The following is a 13,284-nucleotide window of genomic DNA, read 5'->3' as shown; positions in this document are numbered from 1 at the left end:
TCAGAGTTGATGACGTCATCCGCATTTTTTTAGTGGCAGAAAATATATTTATTTGTCACTTCTTTTTGAATTTCTACCTTTACAATATGGTAAAAATCTCTGTCATCGGATCCTCCTCCAACTGCTCTACCTAAACTCAGTTTTCATCAATGAACAACCATTAGTGCTGTTTCAGTAACAAGATGAGCAGTTCGAGGAGGAGGAAGAAGAGAAGAAAAAGGAGGAGGAAGAAGAGAAGAAGAAGGAGGAGGAGGAGGAGGAGGAGCGAGAGAAGGAGGAGGAAGAGGAGGAAATCTATGTCCAGAAGCGTCCCAGCCTATCTACTCATAATAAAAGTATTGCGCTCGGTAGAATATTGCATTCCTAAGAAGACCCGATGTTCTTATTAAAATGTTCTGAAAACTTGACGTCTGCAATTTTATAGGCCACTTTTAGATTGAACTTTCAATATGAATTGCTTGAAACTTTAGGCCATCTAGAGTTTTACAATTAGGTTTGCTTTTCTGATAGTGAATTAAAAGTAGTGTCAAATTACCAAACGAACTTCAAACACTATTTATAATCTCCTAATGAATAAAGTAATCAAAAAAAGTGTAGTGCATGCTGCATTATACATGATTCATTTTAGTGCCCTGTCAAGTTACAAATGACAGTCTAATTTTTGCAATTGACTTAGTTTATACACTTTCATAATCATAACATGTAACTATCACGTATACATACAAATTACAAACGTCTTTTTAGCTCTGAAGTATCCTAGTTGTATTTTTTTTATACTTTGAGTAACCGGGTCACAACTTTTACGATAGAATATAAACAAATAATATACTGTATTGTAATATTCTAATACTCTCGTGTAAATACCTTATAAAAAATCTATTCCTCTATGCAATACTTTAGGTAGGTGTTAATAAAACAGTGAAAAAAAAGAAAGTTATTTTAGTGTGAAACGCATTCCCATTTAGTATATGAGTGATTAACAGGGTGGCCGCAAAATTTCATTTTCAAAATTCCCTGAATTTCCCTGACTAAAAGTAACTAATTTTTATTAATAATGTGAATCATGTTCTTTTAAGTTTAAATTCAAAAGAATTAAAATCAATTCGTAAAAATTCAGAAAATCCCATTGATTTTAGAAAATTGGAGTGCAAATAAAAGAATTTAAAGGAAATAAGAATTCGAACAAAATAATAAAAATGCATGGTTTTTTTTAAAGTTCAAGTGCATTGAAACAATCCGAAAATTTTAAAAATTGAAGGGCATTCAGAAGACTTGGATAAAATTCCTAAGAAATGAAGGTGAGCTTAAAAGCCTTCAGGATGTATTTAAGAAAAACTAAAAATTATCAATTGAATTTGATAGAATTGAGTGAATTTAGAAGAGTTCAAGTAAATAAAACAAAATTAAAAAGAGTTCGAAAAAGTTAAAATAAATTCAGGATAAATAAATAACAATTCAGGGTGAATTCCAAATGAATTGCAAAATATATTTAAAAATCTCTTTTAATCTTTGAAACCCTAAAAAGGCCATCAAAATTAAATTTATTAAAGACCCATTATAATTTTTGAATCTCTTAAAATCCTTCAAATCTTTAGAAATTCATTGAGGATTTTTTAAATCTCTTGAAAATGTCTTGGAATCTTTAAAATATCCCTAAAATTTTTCAAATACTTTTTTAAAACTCATTAAATAACTGAAGTAAATTGAAAAATCCTTGGAATCTTTTAAATATTTAAAAATATTTGAAATCCTACGAAATCCCTTAATTCTTTTGGATAAATTATATGACATACATCAAAATTAAATGAATTAAAAACCCATTTAAATTTTTTTAAACCCTTAACATCCTTGAAATCATTAGAAAATTTATAAATCTCTTGAAAATTCTATTAAATTACTGAAATAAATCGAAAATTCCTTGAAATCTTTGAAAATATCTTAAATTTTTTTTAATTCTTTAAAGTCTGGAAAAACCTTGAAACATTTGAAAATCTTTTAAATATTAAGAAATCCCTAAATTATTATGAATAAATTCCACAAAATTCATCAAAATTAAATTGATTAAAAACCCATTATAATTCTTAAATCACTTAAAATCATTAAAATCCTTAGAAATTCCAAGAGCATTTTTTAGATCGCTTGAAAATGTCTTGGAAATTTTTGAATGCCTCTAAAATCTTTAAAATACTTTATAAACTCATCCTTTAAAATTATTTCAAGTCTTTGAAAAAACTTGAAATATTTGAAATCCTACAAAATTCATCAGTTCTTGTGGATAAATTCTACGGAATCTATAAAAATTAAATTAATTTAAAGCCTACTAAAATTTTTAGAAATTTATTGAAATTTTTGGAAATTTGGAATTTTTTTTAAATAACCTAAAATATTTTAAGTCCTTCGAAACCCCATTAAATTACTTAAATAAATCGAAAATTGGAATCATTAAGAATATCTTAAAATCTTTAAAATTCTTTAAATTATTTGGAAAAACCCTTGAAATATTTTTTAATCTTTTAAATCCTATGAAGTCTCTCAATTTTTGTGAATAAATTCAATGAAATCCATCAAAGTTAAATTCATTCAATTTTTTTTTAATTCCTTAAAATCATTTAAATCCTTAGAAATTCCTTGAAATCTTTTAAATCTTTTTAATCTTTTAAAAATGCCTTGATGTCTTTTTAAATACCCTAAAATCTTCTCAATCCTTTGGAATCCTTTCAAATTATTGAAGTCTATTAAAAATTTTGGGAATATTTTTTAAATATCCTAAAATATTTCAAAAGAATTTAATAAAAGTAAGAAATAAGTTAAACCTCAGTTAGATATTGGTTAAGCAGTGGGTTAATTTATTAAAAGTAAAGTAATAATTTTATTTTAAACAGTGTAGAAAAAGTGACTAAAATTGACTGCGTAACAGCCCTAATTATTCTTTATAGTTACTTAAAGTGCTTCTAGCAATAAATTCTCGGACATTTGTCATTTTTATTTCAAAATCCCTGACTTTTACCTGATTTCCAGGTTTTCCCCGACCTGCGGCCACCCTCTTAAATGATTAAATGTGTATTATTCAAACACCATGCAAATTCGATTAGTGCGATTCACACTGCTAACATGTAAAAATATACATAATCCCGTATTAGTAAGTCGATAGTGTGTAAATGTAAATTACAAACTCTTAGTATATCATTCGTACTGCAATTATTTTGTAAGTGTAATACTCTTTTTTTATGTCCTAAGCAAATAGTGCCTAAAAGCTGTTGGTGTTTAGTGTTTACATTGAGAATTGCGCACAAATTCGTTTTGTTTTTTTTTTAGTGTCTAGTGACTTACGGGATTGGGAGGAAATACGCAAACGCCGCCAGCAGGTGGTGCGTGAGTTCCTTGTTTTGGATACTGCATATCTGACATTGCGATCTCCTCGTTTTGCTGTTAAACATAGATCGATATTTTCGGTTTCAAGATCTCGTCAAATCTTATTATCAAAGCTGCTTCGATTTCATCTTTAGCGAGATGAGCATAGATTTTTTTAAACTTAAAGTGACTTTTTATTCAAAAATTTACAAACTTGAATTGGTATTGATGACGAAAATTTGGAAGATTGAGACAATTTCTCACAATGTAGAAAGATTGTATATTTATAAATACATAATTAGAAAATAAAAATTAAATGGCTCGGCGAGTAACAACTTCTTACATCATTGTTATAAAATACTTTAGATTGCAATGTTCCTCAAAAGTTTTGCAAAAGTTCTTCAAAATATGACCGAAACAGATGAAAAATTATTTACAGAGATTCCCTAAAAAATAACTGCTCAATTCTGAATGTTTTTGACAAGTTCAAATTAGCATCAATATTGGTATTTAAATTTTGCTTTCATTTATAAAACGGGTCATCTTACTATGCTACTGAAAAAAATGCCCGCCTTTGAAGAACTTTAACGACATAAAAGGAATCGTAAAATGGATAAAGACATCAATAGTAAAGACAGACTTACGAACTTTAATACTCTACTTTTTAGCGAGTCAGTGTAGGGATGGACGATTCTCGAGAAAAAAAACTGAATCGATTTACAAAAATCGTTACCCAAAATTGTAGATTCGATTTTCCCGACTAATCGATAAGAATTAATCAATCTCCAATAATCAATTCTTAGACCTATTGTTCAAAAACAATACTTATTTTGAACCGACAATAACAAATATTATTCATCGGATCCTCTTCCTGTTCCTCTTTCTCATCCTCCTTCAACTGCTCTACAGAAACTCAGCTTTCATAAATGAACATCCATTCCTGATGTTTCAGTAACAACATAAGCAGTTCGAGGAGGAGGAGGAGGAGGAGGAGGAGGAGGAGGAAATTTATGTCATCAAGCGTTCCAGCCTATCTACTCATAATAAAAGTATTGCGCTCGGTAGAATATTGCATTTCTAAAAAGACCCGATGTTCTCATTAAAATATTCTGAAAACTTGACGTCTGCAATTTTATAAGCCACTTTTAGATTGAACTTTCAATATGAACTTCCTGAAACTTTAGGCCATCTAGATTTTTTCAATTAGGTTTGCTTTTCATATAGTGAATTGGCAGTAGTGTTAGATTACCAATTGAACTTCGAACACTCTTGATAATCTCCTCATGAATAAAGTAATAAAAAAAAGTATAGTGCATTCTGCATTATACATGATTCATTCAAGTACTCTGTCAAGTTACAGATGACAGCCAGGGTAACAAAAATCGTTACTCAAAATTGTAGATTCGATTTTTCCGATTAATCGATCAGAATTAATCAATTTCAAATAATCAATTCTAGAATCTAATGTTCAAAAACAATACTTATTTTGAACCGACAATAACAAATAATATATTTGTAAAACTTTTAAATAATTCGAAATATCATGAAATCTGTTGAACCACGTTAGCACTCGAAAAGATTGTTAATACCTTGTAAACTTTTGATATCTTACAAAATCCCTTAAAATTTTGCACAATTATTTTTAAATGTTTGTAAAACTTCGTAGAATTCTTTGAAATCTAAGAAAATTCATAGGAATCTTAGAAATCCCTTGAAAATTGGTTAAAAGCTTTTAAAATCCTATGAATACTTCAACAAGTCCATGTGATCGCTTGAAATTTTACAAAATCCGTATATTTATTAAGAATCTATCTAAATGCATTTAAAATCCCTGAAATCTGTTTGACCCACTAGAAATTTCTTCAAGTCCTTAAAAATCTCTGAAAGTCCTTGGAAATCTCCGAAAATCCTGAAGAACTCAGAAATCCTTTACAAACTCTTGAAATCGTTTTAAATATTTGAAAATCCCGTTCAAACCTTTGAAATATTTGAAATCCCATTAATTTAACTTAAAATCTGAAGTAATTATTCAGAATCTATTGAAATTCTTTCAAGATTCTTCGAATCATGAGAAATGTCTTAAATATTTCCAAATTACTTGAAATTCAAGGGATTCTTAAAGATTTTTCATTTCAAAAATGGACTTCAAGGAATATTTCTTAAAATCCCGCTTTAAAATCTTTAGAAATCCCTTGAAGTTCTTTAAAATTCAATGAAACCTCTTTAAATTCCTCATAATAATGTAAAATCCTTTGAAATATTTGAAAATCTCACGAAATCCCTTGAAATCAAAACAATTGAAATCCATTAAAATCTCGTCAATTCCGTAAAATCCTTTTCAATCTTTAGAAATCCTTTGAAATCATTTTGAATACAATAATATCTGTTAAAATCCCTTGAAATCTCGCAAAGCTCTCGAAAATCATTGACATCCTTTAAAATCTCTTAAAACTTTGTGAACTCTTTTAAAATTATTCGAAGCCATACCGAATATCCTGAAATTAATCAAAACTTCTTTAAATTCTTTGTAATTCCGTAAAATGCTTTAAAATATTTGAAAATCTCACGAAATTCTTTGAAATCCATCAAAATCTTGTGAAATTCCATAAAATCCGTTGAAGTCAATGGAAGACCTCTTTTAAAATCGACTAAAGTCTTGTAAAATACTTTTAAACCTTTCAAAATCGTTTAAAATCTGCGGCATTCTTACGATTCTTACGGGATTCCCTTGAAATCGTTAAGAAGTTCTTGAAATCCGTAAACATTTTTTTTTTATTCACGTAAAATCCTTTGAAATCCCCGGAAATCCTTCTAAATCCTGAGAGATTTTTTTAAATCTTTAAAATCCCCCAAATTTGTTTAAAATCCTTTGATATTACTTCAAATACTTGGGAATTCCTTCAAATCCCATAAAGTTTCTAAAAAAGGCTTGAAATTCCGTAAAAAACTGCGATCGATAAAACTTTAGCATTCCCTTAAAATTTCTAAAAATCGGTTAAAATCCTTGGAATGCTATAAAATATTTCGAAATCCCTTTGAAATATTTTTAATCCTTCAAAGTATTTTAAAAGCCATTAAGATTCCTCGAAAATCATGAAATCTTTATAATATTCGAAAGTTCTTTGAAATTTCATTAGCTTTTGAAATCTTACGAAATCTTTTAATATAAACGCACGCCGGCAGAATGTCAATTTTCCACTTTGCTTGTCAAGGAGATTTTTTTTGGTTTTATAATGCTTTCACATCATATCAGTTTTTATCATTTAAACAAAACATTCTCTAAGACAGTTCATTTTGTTCGGCGCATACTTCGGAATTTTAAAAAAATTTTCAAAATTCTTTGAAATTTCATGAGAACATCGCAATTTATTTAAAACTCTTAAAATACATTGAAATTGCGTCAAATAATTTTTAATCCGGTGACTTTTTTTATGAATATTTTAAAATTTCATGAAATAGCTTTTTAAAACAAATTATTAATCAAACTTTACGGCTCATTTGTAACATAAATTAAAAGAGTAAGAAATTTAGTTTGAAGAGACAAAATTAAAAATTTTAATTATTTGTCACCTTTTCTTACGTAGTTCTAAATTTTACGCACATAACATTATTTTCTAGTGAAAAATTCGAAGTACGTGTTTTGATAACATTGTTTTTTTCAAGTAGAAGAATTTTCAACTAATAAGGATAAATGTTGAACCAAAAATAAAAATAGTTTATTTTTTAACCAAAATGATAAATTTGCAAAGAAGAAAATTAAGTTTTTCCTAGAAGCACAAATTTTCAACAAAATACATAAATTTCCAACTAAATATTGAAAGTTCTAATTAAAAAAGTTCAATCTTCTACTAGAAGAAAACGAATTTTCAAAAAAATTGTTAAATTTAAAAAAAATCATAAAAAATAGAATAGTGAAGTTTTTAGATAAAAAAATTGAATTTTCAACAATATAATTCAATTTGCAACACAAAAAGTGGATTTTCATCTAAAAAAGAAAACATTTTCCACAAAAAAAAAAATTTTTCTATAGAATAGTCGAATTTTTAGCTATAGAGATGAATTTTCAACTAAAGTAATGAACAAAATTAACTGAAAATATCTGAGCAAATTATAATATTAAATAAAACGCTTTTCAATTTAAACAAAAAAGGCCAATTTTAAATAAAATAGTTAATTTTCAAGTGTCAAAATTTATTTTAAAAAAATAATGGTAAAATTTCGATAAAATAGTTTAATTTTTATCGACAAATGAATATTACAAATAAAATTTTTTGTAGAAAAAATGAAATTTCAGTCAAAACAATATTTTTGAACCAAACAAAGGTTTGAAAAAATGCTTAAATTTTCTACTAAAAATAATGAATTTTCAACCAAAAAGTCAAATTTTCAACTGATAAATAATTTTCAAACCAAACAAAAAAAATTTTTTAACAACGTTAATTTGCAAACACATAGTTGAATTTTCAACTAAAAAGATGAATTTTCGAGAAAATAAAAATGAATTAAAAAAAAAATTAGTTCAATTTTCAACCGAAAAATAATCAACTTTTATTAATAATTTATATGCAAAAAAGCTATTTTTCATTCATTAAATTTTAATTTTCTAAAAAAATCCCTAAAAGTCTACTAGATAATGTCTTCAAACTTGAAATTTTTTAAAATCTCATCAGATCTCTAAAAAGCTTTGGAAATCCCGTAAGAATTGTGCAATTCTTATAAATACTTTGTTTTTATTTGAAATACCTTGAAATTCCTTTCAATCCCTTCAAATCACTCCGAATTTTACAAATCACTCGAAATCTTTCAAACCTTTTGAAATTTCGTTTACAGTAAAAATATTTGTTATAGCATCGATATAATCTTACAAATACTTACAATAGAGGGTCTCTAAAATATCAAAAATCATCCTTACGTAATTAATAGACATTCCCTTGTAAAAATCGAAAAAAAATGAATCGATTCAGTCGATTAATCCATTTATAAATAATCAAATCGAGTAGACCATCCCTAATATTCCGAAGCATTTACGAAAAGAGAAGTGATAACGAAATCAGAAAATATAAAATAAAATCTTAGCTTGTTCACTATTGATGTCCTTATTCAATAATCTTAAATTGAGAGTGTAATTCTATTCCATTAATCAGACTCTACTTACAGACTGATAGATGGTGGATCGTCCACCATTATTGGAATTGGCGTTACCCCGCTGAATAGTTCTGTCTTCGTACCTCGTGCTGCCTTGACTTGCCATTGGACGATTGAGTGTGCTGCAGTCATAACTAATTTTAACATAGCATCAAATTATCTCAAACATTAAATAGGACTCTGTGCAAAAAGATAGCGTAAATCGTGTGTAAAGAAAAGTGTCTAAAGATTTACTGGGTGGCGATTCGGCGGACGATTTCAAATTCCCCGCCATTTCTCGGTCAAGTTTTTTAAATTTTCCTGGTAAACTGAAAAGTAACATATTCATATTTGCCGCAAAACCCAAACATTAATTTTAATTCCTGATTTTTATTTTAAACATCCTTCAACACAACAGAACCAAAAATTGCAACAACAAAAAAGAATTTTTAAATAAAACTAATGAATCATCAACTGGAATAGTTGAATTCGAAACCAAAAAGATCAATTTTTAACTAAAGTGGTCAATGTTTAACTGGAATACTTTAATTTTCAATTAAAAAGATGAATTTTTTTTAAATCACATTAATTTTCAAATAAAAAGATGAACTTTCTACCAAAAATAAAATTTTTCAACAAAATACATGAATTTTGCACGAACTACTTGAACTTTCAATTAAAGAAGACAAATATTCAATCAAACAGTTTAATTTTGAACTAAAAAAAGAATTTGCAACAGAAAATGGAATAGTTCCATTTTTAGTTAAGAGAAGTGGCAGCAAAACGTAATTTTCAAAATCCCCTGACTTTTCTATAAAGAATTTTTCATTTCCTCTGAAAATTAATACTCGAAAATCAGTATTTTAATCTTTGAAATTTTTTAAGTAGAATCATTTGATAAACATAATAAAACAATCAAAAAACTATACTCATATTTAGAAATGATTTATTACAACAAAAAAAGATGATTTTCTTCCATAATAAATTAATTTTCAACTAATAAACCAGAAGTCATTTGAATTTGTAATCCGAAAAGTTGAGTTTTTAACAAAATAATTAAATTTTAACCAAAAAGGCGAATTTTCAACCATGAAGATTAATTCTTAATAAAAATGGAAAGTATAATTTAATTTAAAGAAATTAATTTTCAACACTAAACAGTCCAATTTTCAACCAAATAAAATTATTTTTAACTAAAATGATGAATTTTCCAATCAAAAGAACAAATTTAGCAACAAATAACGATTTTTCAGTCAAGAAAGAAAAAAAAGGTTGATCCAAAATGTTGTAATTTCAAGCCAAAAGACGAGTTTATAGAAAACACTTGAATTTTCAATCTAAAAGTATGAATTTCCAAACATAAGTTAACCCTTAAACAAAAAAAAGAGGAAATTCCAAAACAAAGAAGATTAATTTTCTATCAAGTAAGACCAAATTTCAACTGAAAAAGATCAACTTTGAACCAGAAATTGAAAAGTTACATTTTAAGTTGAAAAAATTAATTTTAAAAAATCGACATTATAGTTAAATTTTTAACAAAAGAGATGAATTCTCAACTAAAAAAGATCATTTTAGAACTATTAATGAAAAAGTTACATTTTCAGTTAAACAAATTAATTTTTAAAAAACGAATTAAAAAAAACAGTTAAATTTTTAAACAAAGAAATTAAATTTCAAACAAAAACTTAGTTTTTAATCAAGCATTTAAAATTATACTCTAGTTAACTTTTTAATTAAAAAAGATCAAGAAGATTAATTTTCAAACTGGAGGATTAATTTTCTACTGGAAAAAAAATTTTTAAGCAAACAAATGAATTTTGAAATAAAAAAGATCAATTCTCAACCAAACTAATAAATTTTCAAATAAAATCATGAATATTTGAATGGAATAATTGATCATTCAACCAAAAGGATTTGTTAAAAAAAATAATTTTCAATCAAAAAGATTAATTTTTTATTAAAAATACAATTTTTCAACAAAATATATGAATTTTTAACGAACTACTTGAATTTTTAATCAAAGAAAAGAAACATTCAACAAAACAGTTGATTTTTTAACTAAAAAAAAAACAATCTTGATTAATCTTCAACTGGAATAGTAGAATTTTAAATTTAAAAAAATGATTTTTCAACTAAAACTACGAATTTCCAACTGAAATAGTTGAGTTTTAAACTTAAAAAATCAGTGTACAATCAAAAAAGACGCATTTTCAATTAAAAAATATTATTTTTCAACACAAAAATTGACTAATTAAATTTTTAGTAAAAAAATAAATCTTCAACCAAAGAGATGATTTTTTAACTGTAATTTTCAGTTGAATTTTTTTCAACAAAAAAGTAAACAAATTTTCGTCAAAAAATTTCTTTTCTTAAAAAAAAAAAGTTTTCAATTCAATAGCTATTTTCCAACCAAAGAAATGAATCTTTAATTAAAATGATGAATCTTCAACCGAACAATTCGTTTTTAACAAAAGAGTTTAACTTTCAACTAAGTAATTTTACTCGAAACCTAGAAGCTGATTTTTCATCTAAAATGATAAATATTTGACAGGAATACTGGATTTTTAAACCGAAAAGAAGAATTTTTAAACAAATTACATACATTTTCAAACAAATAGTTTCATTTTTAAATGAAAAATATCAATTTTCAACCAAATAGTTGAATTTTCATCCAAAGAAGATCAATATTCAGTCAAAAATAAAACAGTTGAATTTTCAGTTGCCAATCTAATTCTTAATAATAAAAAAAAAACTTTTTTTTAGGAAACTAGTTACATTTTTAAAAAGAGATACATTTTTTAATAAACAAATGAATCTTCAAACAAACAAAAAATAATTTTTAAAGAAAAAAGTTTAACTTTTAACCGCAAGTAGTTTAATTTTGTAACTAAAAAAAGATACATTCGTAATAAAAAATGTAACAAAATTTTCTATTATAATTCAGGATAAATCTAAAAATTACCTGAAGTACTTTCTTTTTTTTTTAATTTGGATTTTTCAAACTTCATCCTTCTCAATCCGAATTTTTTTTAAAGCTCCACGACTTTAGATAAAGAAGAAAATAACTTTCCTAAATTGTCCAAAATTATTAAAATAATGAAAACTTGAATTTTACTGCGATCAGAAGTAAACTTCCGGTTTTTTAATTAAATTCCCGGACATTTCCCGGTTTCCAGGACAAGTTGCCACCCTGAATCATGTATAAATCGTAAATTATTTCATGCATAAAAATAAAGCACAGAGTCCTCAAACTAAAAAGAAAACGAACTAAAAGGCGTTTAGCACTTAGAAAGAATTGGTAAGGCCTCGGACTTACTTCTGAGATCAAATATAGTGTAAATAGTGTCAAAAATTTGAAGAAAAAAAAAAGTTAAAATACTCAACTATAGTCCGAAATCAATATGTGTGCGAAGGAAAATAAGTTATATTTTTTTAACAAAATTTCCAGTTTTCTAATCCTATATGTTTAAAATATTAAAACTAAGCGTCAATATTTATTAAAAATATTATTCTCTAACTGAATAAGAAAATACTACCTATTTTAGGTTAAAAGATAATTTTTTTTCGGTTGAAAAGTCTACTATTAAATTTTTGGTTAAGAATTCATCTTTTGCGGTTAAAACTTTTATTATTTGGTTGGAACTAAAATTATTTTGTTGAAACTTCTACAATTTTGTCAAAGTAATACTTTTTGATTAAAAAGTCCACGATTTTGTTGAAAAGTTATTTATTTGATTAAAATTGTTTTTTTCTTTGACTAAGAACAGTTTTTTTTTTTATTGAAAATTTAAATATTTTTTCGAACATTCATCTTTTCATTTCGAAAATTTATCTCTTTCAGTAGAAATTGAGCCTTTTACTATTAAAAATGCAGCTGCCTGATTAAAACTTAATGTTTCGGTTAAAAATTAACTTTAATGCGAAAAATTTTCCTTTTTTGTAGAAAATTCGTATTTTTGGCTCCAAATTACAATAATTTGGTAGAAAATTGAACTACATGATTAGAAATGTATGCATTTTGTGGAAAATTAATCTTTTTTTGGTAGAAATCCAATTCTTTTTTCTTTCCAGGAAACTGTTGAGATGGAAATTAATCTGCTTAGTTGATAATTCAAGTACTTTGTCAAAAATTTGTTTTTGTTGAAACATTAATAATTAAATTATTCGCTGAAAATTCAACTCATTAATTGAAAGTTGAACTACTCTCCTAAATTTTAATTCTTATGGTTGAAGATTCATAGTTTTAGTTGAAAGTTATTTATTTTTTTTATAAAAAAATTTAATTTTTAACTAACATTTTAATTATCTTGTTAAAAAATGCAACTGATTAGTTGAAAATGAACTTTTTTTATAATACGTTTTCTTTACTTGAAAATTCAAGTTTTAACAAAATTCAACTACTTGCCACAAAATTAAACGATTTTGTAGAAAATTAGTTTTTTCTGTGCAGAATTATTTTTTTAACTGAAATGGTAACTATTTCATTTCTGGAATTATATTTCTAATTGAACATTGATCCTTTCTAGTTGAAAATTCAACTATTTGGTTGTAAATTGATGTATTTTGTAGAAAACTCGTTTTTTTTTTTAAATTCAAAATATAACTATTCCATTCCTGAAATTATATCTTAAGGGCATGTGACACAGCTAAATACCTATATTACCGACCACAGTTTTTCAGTTCACTGAATGTTTTTTTGAACCTAACAACTTTTTTTCTAAATAAAATATCGAGCTGAAACTTTGGGAAATGTATTAGAGTAAAATAAAGTACGTTTAGGTACTGCATTTTAGTAGGAACTTCACTGAA

At 25.9% G+C, this 13,284-nt stretch overlaps 1 protein-coding gene across 7 annotated transcripts in view; it reads right to left on the bottom strand.

Annotated features, from left to right (window-relative positions):
- LOC117174290 (catenin delta-2) overlaps positions 1-13,284 on the bottom strand; it is a 122,607-nt gene that overhangs the window by 9,129 nt on the left and 100,194 nt on the right. For 3 of the 7 annotated variants that reach the window (XM_033363250.1, XM_033363247.1, XM_033363249.1), the window contains 2 exons: positions 8,507-8,630; positions 3,331-3,426 (listed from right to left, as the gene is read on the bottom strand). In XM_033363250.1, the coding sequence (XP_033219141.1) occupies positions 3,331-3,426; positions 8,507-8,630 (220 nt within the window). Of the gene's footprint in view, positions 1-3,330; positions 3,427-8,491; positions 8,631-13,284 lie in introns of those variants that run through there. The other 4 variants (XM_033363248.1, XM_033363251.1, XM_033363253.1 and 1 more) reach the window with 4 other exon arrangements.

This window comes from Belonocnema kinseyi, chromosome 6 (genome assembly GCF_010883055.1).
Source record: "Belonocnema kinseyi isolate 2016_QV_RU_SX_M_011 chromosome 6, B_treatae_v1, whole genome shotgun sequence".
Taxonomy (NCBI): domain Eukaryota; kingdom Metazoa; phylum Arthropoda; class Insecta; order Hymenoptera; family Cynipidae; genus Belonocnema; species Belonocnema kinseyi.
Note: the sequence above shows the minus strand (reverse complement) of the source record. Positions and strands in the feature narration are given on the sequence as shown.